Genomic DNA, 22747 nt, shown 5'->3' with positions numbered 1-22747 from the left:
GACCCCCCACCCAAATGCCTTCAAATATGGCCTCAAATGCCGGCGTGTGCAAGCACAACCCACTTCATATCAGATTGCAGCAAATTCAAAACCTATTCCCCGAACACGGAGTCTATGAAACGAGCTTCAGCTCTTTGAAACAAAACACAAACAAATAAAACCTAGTTCATTAACAAATAAACCAATATGTCCTTCCTCTCTCTTCCGTCTCTCTGCTACCCTATATAGTCACTCTTCCCTAAATTGTAAAGCTTAAATTCCAAAAGAGTGTCACAAATCTGGGTGGTCTCCCTGCTTCCACAACCTTTTATCTCCCCCACATCTCTGAAAACGGCCCATCTTACCCTGGGTAGAGCGATAGCAGGAGCAGAATCCACAGCGTCATTTTCTGTGAAAATACAGGAGAGTAGACTGTGCTTCCAATGCTCCATGTATTTGGCGAACTCATCGCTTTTTTTTTTCCTCTCGCCTCTCGCCTCTGGGTTGCAGAAGAATCCCTCCCCTTTGTATTATTATTATGCTGATGATTTGATGCTGGCTCCCCCCACCTGCCTCTAGTAGGTCCCGTCACTCACAGATGTATTGCTACCAGCTTCAAAATTAATATTCAGGGGGCAGAAATAAAGATCAGTACAAACGCTTGCAGATACCATCAAAGCGTCAGCTCAGGCAGCAGCTTCCAAGTCTGAGAGGATAATAGAATTGAGGCAGGGGGATGGTACACGCAGAGATGTACACAGGAAGGCAAATGAGAGAAGCAGAAAGGCGCTCACAGTCATGCCCGGTGCACTAACAGGAATTCCCAAGGGTCGGTCTTTTTAGGTTTATCTACTTGCTCTTTTCTTTTTTCTTTTTCTTTCTTTCTTTCTTTTCTTTCTTTTTAGATGGGGCTGTGCTCTCTTTGTCTGGTTCTGTTGTGTGGGAAAAAAAATCACTCACTAGAGGTTTTGCCTGATTAACTCACACAGATTAACTGTGAGGTCAAAGTGGAAGAGATGTGAGTCTGCAGGAAGAATTAACACATGCGTGAATTCTTGCCAGCACTCTTTAACCCTTTCCTGTAGCAACAGACTAGGATTTCCATGCATGGGACAAAAGGAGATGCTTCAGTACTCCTAGGAACGGAGTTACTAGAGAGAGGGTTAGTTTTGCCCTATTTGAGAACAATCTTGTCAACTTAAATCATTGCATCACGTGGGGGAGGGGCACCAAGCAGTGAAAAAGAAGTAGCTGTGCTTTGCAAACCATCTTCTGAAAGAAGAGTTTGGTGCATGTAAACTGAAGGGAAGCAGAATACACTGACACAATAAGGCCTGAGGAAAGTCAGTCTGTTGGAATGCTAACCAACACAGCTCCATGGAGATAGGTGCTTAACCAAGATCACGAAATAGGGCCCTGGTTTGCTTATGTCTGTGTGTACCAGTGGGCAAAGCAGTGGGAGATTGAGCAATGGGAGACACTTCTGTCAATTCTATAAGCTCTGTCCTCTGTTTTCTTAATAATTTTACATGTTTTGGAATCAGTCTTGGAAATCCCTGTATTAACACTCTTCTTTCTTGATCAAATGAGCCACAGAGACATAGGAACTCTGTTCTTATTCTACCCTAATTAATCAGCCATACTCTAATATCTTGGGGCAGGAGGTGGCAAAGTGCTTTCCACTTCCTGTAGAATCAGCATTTCATATGCAAGATGTTCATTAAAAGGCACAGGGGAGGTAATTGTCTCAACGTTTTTATAAAAGCTGCCAGTGCTCCATGACTAAACCAAACCTTCTCTGAAAAAAGGATCATGCTATACGAATGGCATTTGAATAAGAAGTCCAAAATGTGGGAATTGAACATAAGATAATAGGATCCCAGTTCCAACCTTACCTTCAAAATTACACCTGAGAAAAATGAGAAAAAAAAATGTTGATGGCTTCTGCCTATGATATAGGAACAGGAGATTGCTTCTGTTAGATACATCAAGGAAACCTGAATGACAGTAGCCTTAAGCTCAATTATTTCATTGCATGGGACAAAATCCAATTAAAATAACAATGGCATTCACATGAGGTCAATGGATTTCTTCCCACTGTGATTTCAACATTGGCAGAACAAATCTAAATATTTTTTCATTGAAATGCTCCTCACTCAGCTACAGCAGGAAGACCAGGGTTTCCCTTCACAACTGCAGTTTATTCAGGTCAGAGGCAGTCTACAATTACATATTGTTGGGGACTATATCTAATTTCACCATAGTGTTGAGAATAAAGCCTACAGGCATATTTTTAGATGCTTAAAAAAGTGACATGAAAGAAAGAGGCAAGTTATAGATCACAAAGATATTAGACCCCATAACCTCTGGAGTGGCTACCAGAATACACATGTCACTTAATTCCAATCAGAGTTACAAGGAGAGATTGAACGAAGAGAGTTTTATGTAATATCCTAAGTGGCCAACCAAGCAGTTAGGCAGCCCACTAATTCGCTAATTTTTTTCTAGATGATGGTAAGTACTTGTGTGGGAAGAATCTGTCTTTTCCCCTATGGGACATTTCAGAATTTCCAAAGTACTTTCTCAGATAAATTCAATTAGTCACTCACACAGTGAACCCCAAGAGAATGATTGTTATCAGTCACAAATTTTCACATAATAGTAATCTTTCAGCACAATGATAATGTTCATAATAATCTCCACAAATTATCATCAACCTCAATAACAGAATGCCTTCTCACATGTTAAGAGAATTTTAATTGTACTATTTTTGACTAGTAGGCTTCAGTGTGCCTCAGTGGATCTTATCTGATGACTAGTCTTTGAACTAAGCTATTTTGATGTTTTCTGATATTGCCATATTTTATTATCTCATACTCATAAAATATATTGTTTAATAATTCATTTCATAATCATCTTATCTATTTTATTAAGTTTATATCCATGACTTTATAAAATAAGGCTCATTTTGTTATAAATTATATGCATGCCTATATGCATACATGTGAATTAAATTATATTAAAATTTGAAAAATATACTAGATTGTAAAAATGAAGAAAATGACTACTCACCTGCATTTAACTACAAAAGGAACTGCCATTATATGATACTATTTATATTTATTGCTTCTGTTGTTGTTAGTGTTATTTGTGTTAAATTTTAAATTTGATCTTAATTTGAAGCAGTGATAATACTGGTGGGTTGTGATCAATATTCAGAGAAGCAAATTATGAGATTACACATTGTGGGCCAGTAGGCTATATCTGTAGGGAAAAAAGACAGATTCAATTGAGTGGTTCCATTATCTAGGCATTCCTAACATAAAATGCAAAAGACAAAAGAATTGCACAGAAGCTTGTGTGGACAGGTAGATTGAAGAAAGCTATGTAGTGGCAGAAACATACAGAAAGACTGACTCTATAAGGTAAAGAGAAGAACTGACTCTTGAGAGCTGTCCTCCCCCAAAAGTCGTCTTCTGACCACTACAAGAGTTCTGTAAGTAAGTAAATACATGAGCATGCATACACACACACACGCACATACCATGCACACACACACACACACACACACACACACACACTCGCACATACACACACGCGCACATGTGCATGTACACACAGAGAGAGAGAGAGAGAGAGAGAGAGAGAGAGAGAGAGAGAGAGAAAGGCAAAGACAGAGACAGAGACAGAGACAGAATAATTAAATAAGTAAATAAATTTCAAAATATTAAAAGTTTGATATATAAGCAATCACTCATGAGAAATGCAAATATATGACTTAAATTTTAGTTCTGGCAAAAACTCAGTAGGTGATACCTCTTTGGAAGACATTTGCAACTTTTTGGGAATTATTAATTGAACAACTAATAAGTATTAGAAAAGTGAATGATATAATGTGAAGGTATAAAGAAATTAAAGTAGATTGCCTGCATAATTAAATTAGCTCTAAGATTTACCTCATCTCTGGCAACTTAAGTGAGTAAAACCTATTCTCTATTTTCCTAGGATTTCCTTGTTTAGCCCCACATGGAAGAAAACTACTCAACACTAGAAGTTAGCTAGATAAAGTAGAATCTGATTGATAAGTCTCAGAAGGCTCCCCCGAAGGCATAAATTGAGGGAAAAAAATCAGAAAATGACAACAAAAAGATAATATTTTACGTATCAGGGTAAACTTGCGTTAAATGCTTGTTTCTATGGAAAAAGTGTGCCAGGGGTGTTAAAGAGTTCAGAGAATGCAAAACTAAAAGACTGGAAAGGCTTTGTCAGTCGTAGTATCAGCTGCCATTCATACCATGCAGTATGGCAACTGAATTTGATCAAGTGAAGGTTCCCAGTCAGCACCTCACTCTTCACTCCAGCTCCCATGACCCAGACCTTTCTCTCTTTAGAGAAGTGCTGATTAGTCATAAGTTTAATGACGAAACTAAGACCGACCCACTGAAAGTAGTGCAGTGTATTCTCCACTCAAATATGGTGATTGGTAAATAATTTAACACTTATTACATCAAAATAATAATTCTTCAGAGAAACACAACATACCAAAATCGTGTTTCTATATTATATAAAACATTAGACACAAGGCAAAATCATTAATCGTGCATAGCACAGAACATGAAGACATAGCAAATGTAATTATAGTTTGTAGAAGCAGATAAACCTGAGATGTCCTAAATGTTGCAATTAGCAGAAAGTAACAGTCAGTTGACCACAAAAAGTAGTTCAAGGACTTCATGAAAAAAAAAAATATGCCCATGATGTTTATATGGCCAAATGAATGAGCGGGATTGCATCTCAGCAGAAAAAATAAATGAAAACTGTATTAAAAAGATAAGAGAGAAGTTCTAGAGCTAAATTTCCAGTGCCTGGAAGGAAAACTATACCTAGTAGCAGACAGACAACTGAGAATAAGAGAAGTCCTTGAGAAACATAAAAAAGGATGAAACAGGAGCAGTGGGAAATGGGCCGCACATAGACCCTGGAAAAATACTACAAGCTCAAGTCTAAGCATCCCAGGAATGGGGGTCTACAAAGTGATGTTGATGGAGAAGAGAAGATTAAGTGCACACATATTGAAGGCAATAAGGCTGCAAATTCCCCAAATTAGTGGGGAATATTAACATACAGATTCACAAAACACAGTGGATTCCAAGCAGCGTCCGTAGGATAAAAACTGAGCCAAAAATCTTCATAGTCATCCATATAAAATAAAACATAAAATGCTACACTGTGACATTACAGGTCAGCAATCTGATGATGGATGACATATCGACAATGTCTGTAGTCCTCCACAGTTAGTGGTTACAAGCTACTACTTCTATAAATTCAAAAAAGAATGGCCATTGCCCCCAGCAATTACACAATATCCATAGTACTTCAGTAAGGGATTTCAAGCACCCAGGGAGGAACTAACTGAGCTACATCATCACCATAAAATAAATGGACATATTTTGGGTAGAATTTGGGGTGACATAAGGGCATTTGGTGTGTGGAAATAGAAGTAGATATGATTATATCCATTATATATGTTTACCGCATTTTCAAAAATGAAGAATTTTTTAAATTGTAGCTAAGAGACAGCACTGACATCTTTAAACAACTAAGATTAGATATACATGTGAAATTCTGCAAGCATTTCATAAGCTAAAATATAAAAATCAAAACACTTTTATACAATGATAGACTGGGACAGCATGTCAGCTAAACTAAAACTAATGCTAAAGATCTCCTGTCGAGAGAAGCACAAGATAGAATCACAGACCCATAAAGAGGAACTCTAGGAATACTCACTATAAAAAAACATATTCTACCTGAATTTACTTAAAACCCATTTTACTATGTTTTTACAATTAAAAACATTCTACTTTGTAATACAAATATAACATTAGAGTGCAGTTTGTAGTTTATAACAGACATATATATAAACAGTATCACAAAGAAGCACAGGCATTGAATGAAATGAGATTATAGTGTGGCACATTTCCTGCAAATCCATTGAAGTAGTGATGGCTGTCCTTTGATAGGACAGAGATAAGAATTCACATCCTTAAACTATACAACAAAACATGTACAAAAGACAAGATATTCATGTGTAATTCAATTAAAACTATCAGCTACTGCTTCAGTGTTTTATCTGCCTACTTCCTGAAACAGGATAATCATGGACTAACCATTTATAAACGTAGCAAAGCCCCTACTAAATGCTTTCTATTACAAGAGTTGTCTTGGTCATACTATTTCTTGTAGCAGTAGAACAGTAAATAAGAAAATGAGAAGCATAAGTTCATTCTTATGATGTTAAGGAAATTAACTATTAAGACAGAGAACTCATAAATGTAAACAACTAAAATCAAGGCTTCAAAATGAATCACAAAAAAGCTAGTGGAGGAGGCAGATACACACACACACACACACACACACACACACACACACACACACACTGACCACACTTCTAGACCCCATTCTGGAACTGAAGAATAGACTGCAACACATGCATTCCTTTAAAAATTCATGAAATGGATGCTCACAGTCAGCTATTGGATGGATCACAGGGCCCCCAATGGAGGAGCTAGAGAAAGTACCCAAGGAGCTAAAGGGATCTGCAACCCTATAGGTGGAACAACATTATGAACTAACCAGTACCCCAGAGCTCTTGACTCTAGCTGCATATGTATCAAAAGATGGCCTAGTCAGCCATCACTGGAAAGAGAGGCCTATTGAACTTGCAAACTTTATATGCCCCAGTACAGGGGAATGCCATGGCCAAAAAGTGGGAGTGGGTGGATAGGGGATTGGGGGGGAGTGTATTGGGGACATTTTGGATAGCATTGGAAATGTATATGAGGAAAATACCTAATAAAAAAATTAATTCTAAAGAATAAATAAATAAATAAAAATTCATGAAATAAGTAAATTTCAAATATGCATAAGATTGCCAGGTGTGGTGGCACACACCTTTAATCTCAGCAGTTGGGAGGCAGAGACAGGCAGATTTGTAGGCCAGCCTGGTCTACAAAGTGAGTTCCAGGACTGCCAGGGCTCTACAGTGAAACCCTGTCTCACAAAACCAAAAAAAAAAAAAAAGCATGAAAGATTATTATTTCAGAATTCACTGAACAATCTACCATAAATAGAAAAATCCTGATTATGTTCCCCTTTTCTCCATGATCAGGTATTGGGGGGACCAGGAATGGAGCTCCAAGGGTTAGCAACATGAATGGAAGTATACAACCTCAGGAAGTGGGAGATGGGGGACCCTCTATTATGTAGCAGAGACCTGAGAGGTAGGAGAATCTCAAGACTCAAAGGGAGGGACCTTAGATGAAATGCCCAACAGTGGGGAGAAGGAACTTTTAGAATCCACTTCCAATAGAAAGACAGGGCATCAAATGGAGGAATGGGGTTGCCAACTCACAGTCACAAACTCTGACCCAGAATTGTTTCTGTCTAAAAGAACTGCAGGGATTAAAGTGGAGAAGAGAGTGAGGAAAAGGAGATTCAGTGACTGTTCCAAATTGGGATCCATCTCAAGGGGAGGCTCCAAGGCCTGACAGTATTACTGGTGCTATGATATACTTACAGATAGGAGCTTAGCATGGCTGCCCTCCAAGAGGCCCAACCAGTAGCTGACTGAGACAGAAGCAGATACTTACACCCATCCAATGGTCTGAAGTCGGGTACCCCTGCAGTTGAATTAGGGAAAGGCTGGAAGAAGTTGAGGAGGAGGGCAACCTTATATGAAGAACAGCAGTTTCAACAAAACTGGCTCCTGGAGATCTCTCAGACAGTGAGCCACCAACTAGGTAGCATACACTAGCTGGTCTGAGGCTCCTGACATGTATACCACAGAGGACTGACTGGTCTGGCCTCAATGAGAGTAGATGCACCTGACCCTTAAGATACTAGAGGCCCCAGGGAATGCAGAAGCCTGGAGACATGTTTGGGGTATGGGGGTGTTGAGACATCCTCTTGGAGACAGGGGAAGAGGAATGTGCTTGAGGGACTGTCAGAGGGTGGACCCAGAGCAGGATAATGACTGAACTGTAAAAAAAAAAAAAAGATTAAAGATAAAAATTAGAAAATCCAAAACTTTTAAGTATTAAGCAAAGTCCTTTTGAATAATATGGTTCAAAGGTAAAGTTAGAGATAGTTTGCATAAAATGAAACCAACGCATATCAATATTCATGTTGTGGAGTTAAAACAGATTTTGGAGGAAATTTTGTAGCAATAAAGGCTTAGAAGATGAAAACCTTCAAAGTAATGATCAAAGAAAACACATTCTGGAACTTTTTTTTTAAAGGAAATTAATTCAAAACATAAACTCTCTAGCCTGTGTACATTCCCATTAGTACATTAGAAACAAGGATTTGTTTAAGTGACATGTGACAACACAGTGAGATCTGGTAACATAAGCAAGCCAGGTGACATGTGACAACACTGTGAGATCTGGTAACATAAGCAAGCCAGGTGACATGTGACAACATTGTGAGATCTGGTAACATAAGCAAGGAGGTGTGGACAAGCCTTACTATCTTCATCTCAGGCTACTTTCAGAACTGCTGTCAGTACTCAGACCACACTGGTGCTTTGCAGTATGTAGGACACAGTTTTATTTCCCAGCTCTTGAGCATTCACATATGTGTTGTCTCTGCATAATAATGTCCTTTTCCTTGGTATTTATTTCCTACTTATTTGAAGATTCCCTCTTAAACCCATTTCCTTCCCTGACTAATGAATTTAGTTAATTCTCTACATTAAGAAACATGGTTTCACTAGGTGATGGTGGCACCGGCTTTTAGTCCAGTACTCAGATAACAGAGGCAGGCAGATCTCTGTGAGCTCAAGGTCACCCTAGTTTACAAAGGGAGTTCCAAGACAGCCACAGCTGAACACAAAGAAATCCTGACTTGTAAAACAAAAAAAAATCAAAATAAATATAAAAAATTGGGGTTTCATAGTCTCATGAGTGAGCCTAGAACCTAATGTTTTCTAACAAAATGTTCTACTACTAAAGCTACATTTCCAGTTAAATAATATAAATCTTAAAATTTATATTATATATTATATCCTCTACAAAGTTGTATAATTGCTTGTGTTTTTCATTTCTTCCCAGTGAACTGTCTGGTTTTGTGTGTCAAATTGAAACAAGCTTGACACAAGCTAGAGTCATCAGAGACAGGAGACTCAGTTTAGGAAATGCCTTCATGAGATTTGAGTATATGGTATTTTCTCAATTATTGATCAATGGGGGAGGACCCAGCCCATGGTGGGTAGTGCCATCCCTGGGCTGGTTGTCCTGGGTTCTAAAGGAAAGCAGGTTGAGCAAGTCATGTTAAGCAAGCTAGTAAGCAGCATGCCTCCATGGCTTCTACATCAGCTATTGTCTCCAGGATCCTGCCCTCATTAAGCTCCTGTCCTGATTTCCTTCAATAATGAAAAGCAATATGGAAGCTTAAGTCATATAAACCCTTTTTCTCCCCAAGTTACTTTTAGGACATGGTGTTTTCTTCCAGCAATGAAAATCCCAAGTAAGATACCTTGCTTGGCTAGATAGTTCTTAATGGTAGAAATTTGCCTAGTATCACTTGTAATGTGGAATTAAAGTTACCTGCATTTTATATACAAATACTACTCTTTATGCTATGTCACTTTCTTGATTTTCATATGATATTTGCACATTAAAGAATATTCCCATGAGTTATTAAAAAGATACTTTTAAAAAGTATATAATTTACATGTTTTTATAAAAGATGGAAGTACTGTTTAATTTTCTTCTCTTCAAAGAAAAATAACTGACAAAACAAGATTTAAGAAGAGATGTGCTAGTTTTTATCATTTTGTTTTCCTTTTTATATTTGATGCATATGTGTGACTAAATATAGGAGTTTACATGATCCATGTGTGTGAATGTGCTGGTGAGGGCTAGAAGGAGTCTCTTTAGCTGAGACTCTAGCTTCGGATGAATTTTAGGGCCCCATGTAGGAACTTGGGAGGTCCTCTGCGTGCACAGCATGTGCTCTTAACTGCTGAATAATTTATCTGGCCCCAGACAGCATTCATTTTAGCTTATAGTTCAGAGGCCTGCAGTCCATCAGTGCATGGAAGGAAGGGTGATGGGGACATGAGAGTGCTAGTCACATTGAAACAAGAGTTACGGTGAAATCTGATGTTCTATTTCACTTTTTACTTAGTCTTAGCTCCAATCCATATTGAATCACCTATATTCAGGGGGGTCTTCAATCTCTAATAAGATCTCCCTGTAAATCCACCAAAGGCACATCTGAAACTCTGTCTCCCAGGAGATCCCAAGTCCAGCCAAACTGATTACCCATCACAAGAACACATGAAATCCAAATAACCTGTTATATGTCACATTTCACTTTTAATAAAGAAACTAAGGCAAAATCTAGGATATATATCCTTTGAGATTAGCACTTAATTTTACATGATTTTCCAACTTGACCAAGTGATAATATTGATGCTTGATGAACAAGTAAACTCAGAAATTAATTTTGAACTTCATTCTCCAGACAGATGAAAGAAATAATATACAACACTTATTAATTCATTGACTCGTCAAGTGACCAGTGTTATACCACTTACCAGATGCTGAAAAAAAAAAACAGATATGTGTAAACTATATGCTTTCCTTTCATAACCTGTACAGGTTTACTATTATGTTGCTTAATTATCAAGTTTCTTTTTTATGTACTTTATACAAATGGCTTATGATGAAATATTTGTTGACCTACTTAACAAAATGTTGACTAATTATGAGATTTTAATATTGCTTACAATGGCAAGCAACACTTTTTGAAACTACTTGAGCTTGTACATGTATTATCTATGTAATTAAGTGATTTAAGAATTTTGATACCTTGCCCACATTCTAGTTAATCAATTTGAGAAATCATCAAAAAATTTAATAAGATTCCATAGCCAAAATTCACTTTAGAAATTATCTGACCAAGTCTTCACTTTAGGAGAGACAGTCAAGGAAATAATATTTTAATGTATATCTTTTAACCGTGTTGAGCTTTATTTCACCATCTATAAAATATAAATAGTACAGGTAACTAGCTTATAGCTCATCATAAACAAAATAAAATCATATCAGCCAAGTACTAATGACCATGAGGATCTGATAACGAGCCCTTTGACTATAATAAGATTTCCCTGTTGAATTGCTTAATGACATATTTATATCTTGTGAAATCTGTTTAATATGCAAACTTGTTTATATTATATATTTGAATCTTATTGTAAACATGTAACATTTAATTTTGAATTTCATACTTGCCGAAGATATCAATTACAATCAGAGCTCTAAAAGTACATATAAATATATATGACATAAGAACTGTTATAACACATGATGAATTCCTTGCTCCGATTTTGGTAGAAATTTAGCATTATATAATACACGCAATAGGTAGGAAAATACCCCAGTGTCTACTGTCTTTATGAATTGCTAGTATTGTTGACTTAAGCCTAAATGCATTTTATATTGGTGCTATTTTAATCTTACTGTCACCAAATCAAAGTATATAGAAAAAGCTACACAAATTTTTGGCATTGTCAAGGACAGTCCAATGTTTTACCATATATGCCAATTTCAGAACCATTTCTCCACAATTAGTAATAGAAAGTGTGTGTGTGTGTGTGTGTGTGTGTGTGTGTGTGTGTGTGTGCATGTGTGTGTATGTGTTCTTGAATGAATGAATACATGGTTTACTTGCTAAGCAACCATTCTATTAACTGACAATTTTGTTCCATCTTTTCAATGTATTAAGAAACATTTAGCCGGGCGTGGTGGCGCACGCCTTTAGTCCCAGCACTCGGGAGGCAGAGGCAGGCGGATTTCTGAGTTCGAGGCCAGCCTGGTCTACAAAGTGAGTGCCAGGACAGCCAGGGCTACACAGAGAAACCCTGTCTCGAAAAAACCGAAAAAACAAAAACAAAAACAAACAAAAAAAAAACAAAAACAAAAACAAAAAAAAAAAGAAACATTTAAAATCTGGATACAGTAAATTACTTGCTGGAGATTACACGGTAAACATGTTAATAGCCAACAGTTTTTCTCAGCCTTCTCTAATCCTATGCTCCAAGTGTGGAATGAACTCTAAGTCTCTCATAATCTAAAGCTTCCTTCTTCTGGGACTCTTGCTTCAACCTTAGATAAAATTAAGTTTCCTCTATCTATCTATCTATCTATCTATCTATCTATCTATCTATCTATCTATCTATCTATCATCTATCTATCTATCTATCTATCTATCTATCTATCTATCTATCTTTCTTTCTTTCTTTCTTTTTTTACCTCTGCTTCTACCTCTCTGTCTCTGCTTCTTCTCTGTCTCTCTGTCTCTCTGTCTCTCTGTCTCTCTGTCTCTCTGTCTCTCTGTCTCTCTCTCCCTCATCCAGCTAAACCTAGAAGAAAAGCAACATTTAAAGAATCTTGAAAAAAATGAGTTGTCATCTGTACTAACAACATTCAGACTGAAGCCTTTAAAAAATAATATATAAAATGCTAAAAAAAAAGCCTGGTATTAGAAAAAAGTGGGGGTATATATGCTTGTATATATGTGTTCATATAAATTTAGGCATAAGAAACCTAAACATGTTTAAAATTATGTAATACATATTTAATATATCAATGTATGTTGTGATCTTCCTTTCTTACGTGTAAAATTCTTATTTATTTATTTTTATTAGGTATTTTCTTTATATACATTTCAAATGCTATCCCAAAAGTTCCCTATACCCTCCCTCCGCCCTGCTTCCCTACCCACCCACTCCTGCTTCTTGGCCCTGGCATTCCCCTGGAATGGGGAATATATGGGGCATATAAAGTTTGCAATACCAAAGGGCATCTCTTCCCAGTGATGGCCAACTAGGCCATCTTCTGCTACCTATGCAGCTAGAGATATGAGCTCTGGGGGTACTGGTTAGTTCATATTGTTGTTCCACCTATAGGGTTGCAGACCCCTTCAGCTCCTTTGGTACTTTCTCTAGCTTCTCCATTGGGGGCCCTGTGTTCCATCTTATAGATGACTGTGAGCATCCACTTCTGTATTTGCCAGATTCTGGCATAGCCTCATACGAGACAGCTATAACAGGGTCCCTTCAGCAACATCTGAAATTGTGGTTTTGTTTTTTGGAAATCTTTTGTTCTTTTAAGACTTGACTATTTCCCAAATGAATAGATTTCTTTTTTTTTTTTTAAGATTCATTTATTTATTATATGTAAGTACACTGTCGTTGTCTTCAGACATACCAGAAGAGGGAGTCAAATCTCATTACAGATGGTTGTGAGCCACCATGAGGTTGCTGGGATTTGAACTTGGGACCTTTGGAAGAGCAGTCATTGCTCTTAACCACTGAGCCATCCCACCAGCCCCGATTTCTTTCCTTCCATTAATTACTTTGAATTTATATTACTGGCAGTTAATGCATTGCTAATTGTGAGAAAATATTTCAAACTCCTTCTCCTGACCTCATCTATGAAAGTCTAGAATCTGTAGAAGCAATGGTTTACACATAACTGGAAACATTGAACAAAATAACCTGAAGATCATAACTAAATATTAATAAATACAGACCATTATGCTTCTAATTGGTTACTTTTAATAATCAAGTAGTAGAATGACCATCTAGAACTCTGCTAAGTTTGGGCAAAAGCAAACACTTTAAGGAAGTAGATTCAATGTTATTACTATCATTATTCATTCAAGTGGTGAGAGGGGATGAACTCAAGATTTTGAATTCCCAGTTCATGTGCTACATAAATAACATCCTCGGGTTGGAGGTATTTAGAAATCATATACACAATCTCATTTTGAATCATACATTATTACAGCCCTTAGGGTACATCAACAGCCTTGTTTCATAATTTAGCTCATCTCTCTCCTCAGGTTAGTCTGCTGTTCATTACATGGGAAAAGGTACACTTACTGGATGTAGTGACCAGACAGTAGCAAACACTATATTCATTTGTAAGGTAATGGCATTCCAAAAAGTATTAACAAAGAAGACGGAATTTCTTACTAAGAGAAATAAACTCTTGTACTAATGAAGTTTCAAAAAGTCTGGGGAAATGCTAAATGTGAAGATCTTCTGGATGGTGGAGAAGCTGCTGTATCTGGTCTCTCAGTTGGAGTCTCTTTTGGTTTGAAAGGCAATGTCTTCATTTTTGTTGTGTTAAAATGCGTTGCTTACTGAGGGAACCAAGACTTTTCTCTTCTTGTATTGGGGTTCAGAATAAGGAAAGGTTCTACAATAGCCACCCTAAATAGGGGCATAACCCCAGGTTTATTTAAGAATGTAATTTCTTGGGGTGCTAGCAAAATCATAGATACTGTTTCCCCTGTTCACAGTGTGGATTTAAAGATAAATCATAGCACATGCCCTTAGGGTTTTGGAAGCTCATAATTTACCTACTTTCACAAGTTTCTACCTGGAGATGACTTTTGTGTCAGTATGAGTCATACCTGTGTCACCCAGTGTCTGATTTAGGTCATCTCTAAGAAGAGATTCAACCTTAGATTTTAGAACTGATGTTAAATGAGGTAAGGGTTCTGAGATCATTGAGATGCAATGTGTATATATATATATATATATATATATATATATATATATATATATTACAAGTGCAAAAGACATGACTCTTAGCAGGCTAGGGATAGAACATAAAGCATAAATTCTTGTGTCCTCTTGGGATAAACATATTAACGCCTGAACCAACAGTGCAGTAGCTTTAGAAGTGGGGGACTTTTCTTTTTTCTCTTTCGTCTCAGCAGGCATGAGTTTATGAGCTTAACAGCTATTTTATTCACAAAAGACAAAATTTGAAAGCATTCCTTTCCATCCTTCAGCTCTCTGGCTCTTCCCCCTCTTCGGAGATTTTCTTGGGTCTTATTTGGGAGTCAGCAGAGGTGTAACACCCATAGGGCCTGAGAACACACTCCCTTCTCAGCACCAGGATTGATTGTGCATCTCTATATTGACTGAAGCCTTAATGGCATATTTTTGAAAACATTCTTTCATTTGTAACTTGCCAAAAAGGAATGGACTTGAATGCTTATATGACAACTGGAATACTGTCTTCTACTGTGGAGCCTGCTTTTTCAGTTACAAGCTTCAGAAGTTTAGTCAAGTTGAACAACCATTGCTTCATACAATTTATAGATGTATACTCTTGAACAACTAAAAGTGGAAAAGAAATGAGTTCGGAACATTTACAACCACATGATAAGATCTATATCTGCCTTTAATGTGATTCTTCCAGATTCCTTTCAGATTGTTTCTCTTTATCTTAAAAGTTGACTTCTGAGAGCACAGGTAATTGGCCCAGCATGTGTAAACCTTGGGTTTCTGTTAGAGAATAGGTTTATAGGCATAGTAAGAGGAACTTGAATCAACTGTACAGAGAACTACAGGATGCTTTGTTGTAAGTCCTAGGTCAGTTGCATCATACACATTATCTCATTCCTGAGAAAAATATATCGAAATGAGCAGTAGTATCAAGTCATTTGCATTGTCAAGATAAGACATCTAATAAGTAGTAGGGCTTAGTCAGGAAAAAAGATAATTTGAATGTCAAGGGCTGTGTCCTAAAGTACAAGCCCACACTGTTAGAAGGATTACTCCATAACTTTTGCCGCCTAAGTCATATTCCCTTCCCCCAATTTTCCTCTACCTTCACACTGTGTCTTGAGCTACATGCTGAGAAACTCACAGATAAAAAATTCTTTTGTTTTTAATGTTGATCTAAGCACAGCTTCCCTGTACTAAATAGCAGAGCTTTTATGATTATCAGACTCACTAGCAAGATTTTTATATCTTAGTTACATTCAGTGCTCTATGTACTTGTCCAGAAATTACACAGATATATTTAGTAATGGTAAATTATTGTGAAATATCTTGATTAGGTATTGACTACCATATTTAATGGGATGCTATATTCTAACTCTTTAGTCCACAATAAACAAAAACAAAAACAAACAAATACCCAAAATGTATAGTGAAATTATGCATTTACCAAAGTTTTTTACTTTGAGTGATTTCTTAATATTTCATATATAACACATTTAATGTGTTCAACAACAAGTATAAGATGTTTATATTATATATCTTCCTTACACCTGCAGTGTATTCATCTTGCTTGGTTCACTGCACTGACACTGGCTGGATCAGAAAGGCCTATAATTCCTCCTGCTCTATCAAATCCAACAACAGCAACAACACACATAAACACACACAATTATTTAAAAATAAAACAAATTTCAAAATCCATAAAGACAGTGGTTAAGTATAGAAATTTTTATTATGTAAATAGGCTAGGAAAAATCCGTACATTTATCTTTAACATAAAACATTTAATGCATTTGATACAAAAGTCTTTAAATTATTCTATTATGAGTTTCTCTTAGTTGGCACATAGAATGAGCAAAGAATAGAAACGGATTTCTAACAGACAATGAATTGCAAATGGCCAATAAATATACAAAATAAAGACTTAACCACAATACTAATCAGGGACTTGCATATTAAAACAATATAATGTGATGCAATTATGCTTTTTAGATTAGCCAAAATACCTCTGATAGAAAGGTTGGTTACCAAGCCATGATCAATTTCCTAATTATTTCTAAGAATCCCTGATTCTGTGTTCCTTTGAACTGTTCTAACAACATTTATTTAGTATAGAACATCCTGGTAGAAAAAACAAAAAAACAAACAAATCACTTGGGGTTATATTCTAGTGAATTATATTACCTGTTCCTGCATTTGGCTTAAACATGACTTGATATAACAGTGCAGGCAAATGAACAAGGTGGAATGTGCATTTCAGATTCTTAATAAAAAGTACCCAATCTTGGAAACATTTTGGTCTCAAACTGATATCTGAGAGAGTTGTAGTGTTCAGCAGGGTAGCCTTGAGAAGCTTTGAGGGGAAAAACATGGATAAAACAGTCCTTTTTGTTTTTGAAATTTTTTATTCGATATTTTCTTTATTTACATTTCAAATGTTATCCTCTATCCTGGCTTCCCCTCTGGAAACCACCTAATCCATTCCCAAACACCCTGCTTCAATGACTGTATTCTCCCACCCACTCTTGGCATTCCACTAGACTGGGATAGCTAGCTTTCACAGGATCAAGGGCCTCTCCTCCCATTGATATCCAACAAGGGCATCTTCTGCCACGTATTTGGCTGGAGCCATATGTACTCTTTCGTTGGTGGTTTAGTCCCTGGGAGCACTGGGGATGGGTCTGGTTCGTTGATATTCACACCTTAGTCTTCCTTCTTCTTGAGCTTTACGTGATCTGTGAATTGTCTTAGATATTCCCTTAAATACCCATTCCTTCCCCCTTCTCCTCATCTCCTGTCTCCCACCCACGTACCTCCCTGCCTTTACTTCCTGTGATTGTTTTGTTCCCCATAGGATTGAAGCATCTAAACTTTGGTCTTCCTTCTTGTAAAGCTGCATATGGTTTGTGGGTTGTATCATGGGTACTCTAAGCTTTTGGGCTAATGTCTACATATCAGTGAGTGCATAACATGTATGTTCTTTTAGGATTGGGTTACCTAACTCGATGATATTTTCTAGTTCCATCCATTTGCCTAAGAAATTTCATGAAGTCGTTGTTATTAATAGCTGAGAAGTACTCCATTGTGTAAATGTACCACATTTTCTGTATCCATTCCTCTGTTGAGGGACATCTGGGTTCTTTCCAGCTTCTGGCTATTATAAATAAGGCTGCTATGAAAATCGAGGAGCATGTGTCCTTGTTATGTGTTGGAGAATCTTGTGGATGTATGCCTAGAGTGGTATAGCTGGGTCCTCAGGTATTATCATGTACAATTTTCTGAGGAACCACAGACTGATTTCCAGAGTGGTTGTACCAGCTTGCAATCTTACTAACAATGGAGAAATGTTCCTCTTTCTACACATCCTCACTGTGTCTGCTGTCACCTGAGTTTTTTAATCTTAGCCATTCTGACTTCTGTGAGGTGGAATCCCAGGGTTGTTTTAATTTGCATTTCCCTGATGACTAAGGATGTTGAACATTTCTTTAGGTGCTTCTTAGCCATTTGGTATTCCTCAGTTGAGAACTCTTTGTTTTGCTCTGTACTCCATTTTTAATAGGGTTATTTGGTTCTCTGGAAGCAGTCATTAATAGTTTCCCAACCAAAAAAAAAAAAAAAAAAGCCAAGGACCAGAAGAATTTAGTGCAGAGTTTTATCAGACTTTCAAGAAAACCTACTACCAACACTCTTCAAACTATTCCACAAAATAGAAACAGAAGTAACACTACCCAATATGTTCTATGAAGCCACAATTACACTTATACCTAAACCACACAAAGGCCCAACAAGGAAAGAGAACCACTTATGAATATTGATACAAAAATATTCAATAAAATTTTGCAAACTGAATCCTAGGACACATCAAAACAATCATCCATCATGATCAAGTAGGCTTTATCCCAGGGATGCAGGGATGGTTCAATATATAGAAATCAATCAACATAATACACTATATAAACAAACTCAAAGGAAAAAAAAAAAACCATGATCATCTCATTAGATGCTGAGAAAGCATTTGACAAAATCCAACACCTTTTCATGATAATAGTATTGAAAAGATAAATCAGGAATTCAAGGCCCATACCTAAACATTTTAAAAGCATTATAAAGAAAAGAAAAAAAAACAGTAGCCAAAATCAAACTAAATGTAGAGAAACTGAAGCATTCCCTCTAAAATCAGGGACTATACAAGGCTTCCCACTCTCTCCCTACCTTTTCAATATAGTACTTAAGGCCTAGCCAGAGCAATTAGACAACAAAAGGAGATCAACGGGATATAAATTGGAAAGGAAAAAGCCTAAATATCACTATTTGCCGATGATATGAAAGTAAACTTAAGTGACCCCACAAAATCCACCAGAGAACTCCTAATCCTAATAAAAAAAACTTCAGCAAAGTGGCTGGATATAAAATTAACTCAAACAAATCAGTGACCTTTCTCTACTCAAAAGATAAAAAGGCTAAAAAAGAAATTAGGGAACCTATAGCTTTCACAGTCATCATATCAAAATACCTTTGTGTGAATCTAACTAAGGAAGTGAAAGATCTGTATGAACTTCAAGCCTCTGAAGAAAGAAATCGAAGATCTCAGAAGTAGGAAAGATCTCCTATGCTCCTGGATTAACAAGATTGATATAGTAAAAATAGCCACCTTGACAAAAACAATCTATAAATTCAATGCAATCCCCATCAAAATTCCAACTCAATTCTTCATAGAGTTAGAAAGAGTGATTTGAAAATTCATTTGGAATAATAAAAACCCAGGATAGCGAAAACTACTCTCAACAATAAAAAACTTCTGGGGGAAATCACCATCCCTGACATCAAGCTGTATTACAGAGAAATAGTGAAAAAAAAAATATGGTATTGGTACAGAGACAGGCAGGTAGATCAATAGAATAGAATTGAAGACCCAGAAATGAACCCACACACCTATTGTCACTTGATCTTTGACAAAGGAGATTAAAAAAACCATCCAGTGGAAACAAGACAGCATTTTCAACAAATGGTGCTGAATAAACTGGAGGTCAGCATGTAGAAGAATGTAAATTGAACCATTCTTGTCTCCTTGTACAAAGCTAAAGTCCAAGTTGGTCAAAGGCCCCCATTTTAAACCAGATACACTGAAACTAATAGAAGAGAAAGTAGTGAAGAGCCTCGAACACATGGGCACAGGAGAAATTTCCTAAACAGAACACCAATGGCTTATGCTCTAATATCAACAATTAACAAATGGTACCTCATAAAATTGCAAAGCTTCTATAAGTCAAAGGACACTGTCAATAGGACAAAACAGCAACCAACAGATTGGGAAAAGATCTTTACCAACCCTACATCCAATAGAGTGCTAATATCCAATATACACAAAGAACTCAAGAAGATAGACTCCAGAGAACCAAAACAACCTTCTTTATTCTGCAAAATCCCAGTCATATGGTATGACATAAAGTAGTTTTTGTTTGTTTCAAGCACCTGAATATAATACATTTGTAGCCTAAGAATAAATAGCCTTACAATGACTCTCAAATGCTGCCCATAGTAGTATATATCATTGAAACATTTGGGCATTCTTATTAGTAACTGTTCTTAAATTTTTCACTTCTTTTAATTCAGGTAATAGCACTAGTAATCTGTGCAATATGACCAATTTAAATAAAGCAAATTATTCATATATATGGCATCAATTATGTATCATGCTATGTATACACACAAGCTATGCATATATGTATTTATTTATTCTTTTTTAGATCACTTTCTCTTGGAAATAGTAAAATGCTTAATACATACATGATTAATTGAAAGTAATGCAATATTGAATGCTGTAGTGATCATGAACATTACTCATTAATCTGATGATTTGTCACTGCCACAGTCTCCTACACATTCCTAAGAAAGCTGAATAGAAACATTAGACTCCACATCAACCAATTTTTGCTACCATGTTCAGAGAAGACCAGAGATGCACAGTTTAGCCTTATTAATGTCACCAGAAGAAAGTAGTTACTAGAGAAAATGGCCATAGAAAAACCAACTAGTGTTAAATCAATGATCTGCTCATAATATCCATCAATTTCAACTTCCTCAACTTATAAGGCATTTCCTGTGATTTTACTTTGGTCACCTAAACAGTATGCATGTTGAACATCTCCTATCATTATATAAAATGTAAATAGTAACTTTATACATCCACATCTATATGCACAGCCTTGCTAAATAAACATCATGAAGAGAGTTCCCTGTAGAATTAACTTTGAAAATTTTAAAAACCCATAAGGTAATAATAACACTATCGGCTATTTTTCAACCATTTTCGCACCTCAACTTAGTTTCATATGGAGTGTGAAATTAATTTTAATTCCATTCCATTCAGGACATTCACCTGACTTTTCTCACATCTTAGTCTTGTCCTTTTTATGGAGGCAAAGAATCTAAATCAGCAAAGTAGGATGTGGTTCTCATGATGTCTGTAGAGAAACTTGAGCGAGACACATTTCTATATTTAAAAGAAACATTCTTTGTCCTTAATACAAGACTACTGTAATCTAGCCAATTAATCCAAAGAATAGGAGGCTAATTTTTAGGCCTCAGGGATATATTTAATATCATTAAATTGCTCGATGAAGAAAAAACATACTTTGAAAAGCATTTTTATAATTTTTGTCAGTGAAATGTTGCTCCTGGCATAGCATGTTTTGTATTGCTATGATAGTATCCCAGAAAATGGGAACTTCAAACAGCATCCATTTGCTTCTGTTTCCTAGGAAACCATAATCATGACACTGAGTTACTTTGCTGTGACATTGTGAGACATAAGACAGAATGACAAAAGTACAAGGCATGATTGAACTTGATCTTTGATTACAATTTTGGTCCCTTGATGAAATCAAAGAAGTCATAAAGAAAGTATCTTTTGATAGGTTACATCTCCCAATAGTTTTAGATTGGATTAAGTTTTCAACACATGAAATTCTAGGATATTCATTCAAACCATAGCAGCTTACTTTCTCCTTCTGCCACCATACAATACATTCAAACACTGTATCACAAACGTTTGCAAGTTTTTTAATCACTGTGCCTTCTTACAATGCAGAATGGACTAGGATGGAATGTAGCTATTCTCTAATGTCAATTATACTAAATACTGTTACTATGGCATAGCCTCTGTAAAGAGAAATATCATAACAAAATGGTTTGTGAAAGTGTTTAAATAATCCCTATTTAGTGAAGAATTAAAAATCAGTGCATACTTTTGCACCCTTTAAATTATTTTAAAACAAGAAAAACAATTACTTTGTTTCACTTTCAAGTCTACAGCTTTACACACACACACACAAACATGTCATGGGAAAATTTTGCAGAATTTGCAGAAGGTGAAATCAACTTCTCAGTAGTAGTTAATAATCTGTGCTTGGTCAATCTCCATACTTAGGTAACAAAGAATATGAAATAACTCATGGTGTATAACATAAGCACTGGACATACTGTATAAGAAAGAAGCAATGTCTTTGATTGTGCATATGGCTTTCTATTTCACACCTCTATTATGGGGATTGTTAAATTTGTCTTCCTTTATGGTGAACAGTTCACAGTGTGGCAACAAGCATTCTCATTATAATTAATTTATTTTCTCATCATTCTTTAAAAAGTCCTACATTTCACCATGGATGAAAGTGATTACCAGTTTCAATGTCTTTTCTTTGGTCATGAACACACCAGAAGAATGTCTGGAAACAGAGGAAACAGAGGAAAATGTGGCTATTGATCTAGATGAGACTAATTTCACGTGAGTCAAAAAATAGTGATTGTATGATTTTGTAAAGGTATTCTTTCACAGTACTCTACCACCAGAGTAGTTTAATGATTTTTTTTGTAGTTTTCCATTTAACATATTTACAAAAGTGTGCCATTTTTAATCGACTATTAAGGGTATAAACTAGAAATGGTATTCTCATTTTCTGTGTTTTAGAAAACATTTAAATCTGTGATCTTATATCTTAAAAATATTCAGACACACTTCTTGTGAGGGTAAGGAAGTTAATTCTACTTATGATTTAGTTAATTTTTTATAAAAATGGAAATTATTTCAGTTATTGTTACTGAATATGCTCTGAAATGAAAAAGTTACATAACGATAATCAGAACATTATTCATCATGTATACTTAATGTAAAAAGAT

The 22747-nt window shown here is 36.2% G+C and overlaps 1 protein-coding gene across 2 annotated transcripts in view; it reads right to left on the bottom strand.

Moving 5' to 3' along the window:
* Positions 1-913, bottom strand: part of Gabrg2 (gamma-aminobutyric acid type A receptor subunit gamma2) — a 91520-nt gene extending 90607 nt beyond the window's left edge. For both annotated transcript variants that reach the window (XM_021175702.3, XM_021175703.3), the window contains exon 1: positions 345-913. In XM_021175702.3, coding sequence (XP_021031361.1) covers positions 345-448 — 104 coding nt within the window. In that variant the 5' untranslated portion in view covers positions 449-913. The remainder of the gene's footprint in view (positions 1-344) is intronic.
* Between the last annotated feature and the right edge of the window lie 21834 nt (positions 914-22747).

The sequence above is a fragment of the Mus caroli genome, unplaced genomic scaffold (assembly GCF_978045245.1).
Source record: "Mus caroli unplaced genomic scaffold, Mus_caroli_1 scaffold_13, whole genome shotgun sequence".
Taxonomy (NCBI): Eukaryota; Metazoa; Chordata; class Mammalia; order Rodentia; family Muridae; genus Mus; species Mus caroli.
Note: the sequence above shows the minus strand (reverse complement) of the source record. Positions and strands in the feature narration are given on the sequence as shown.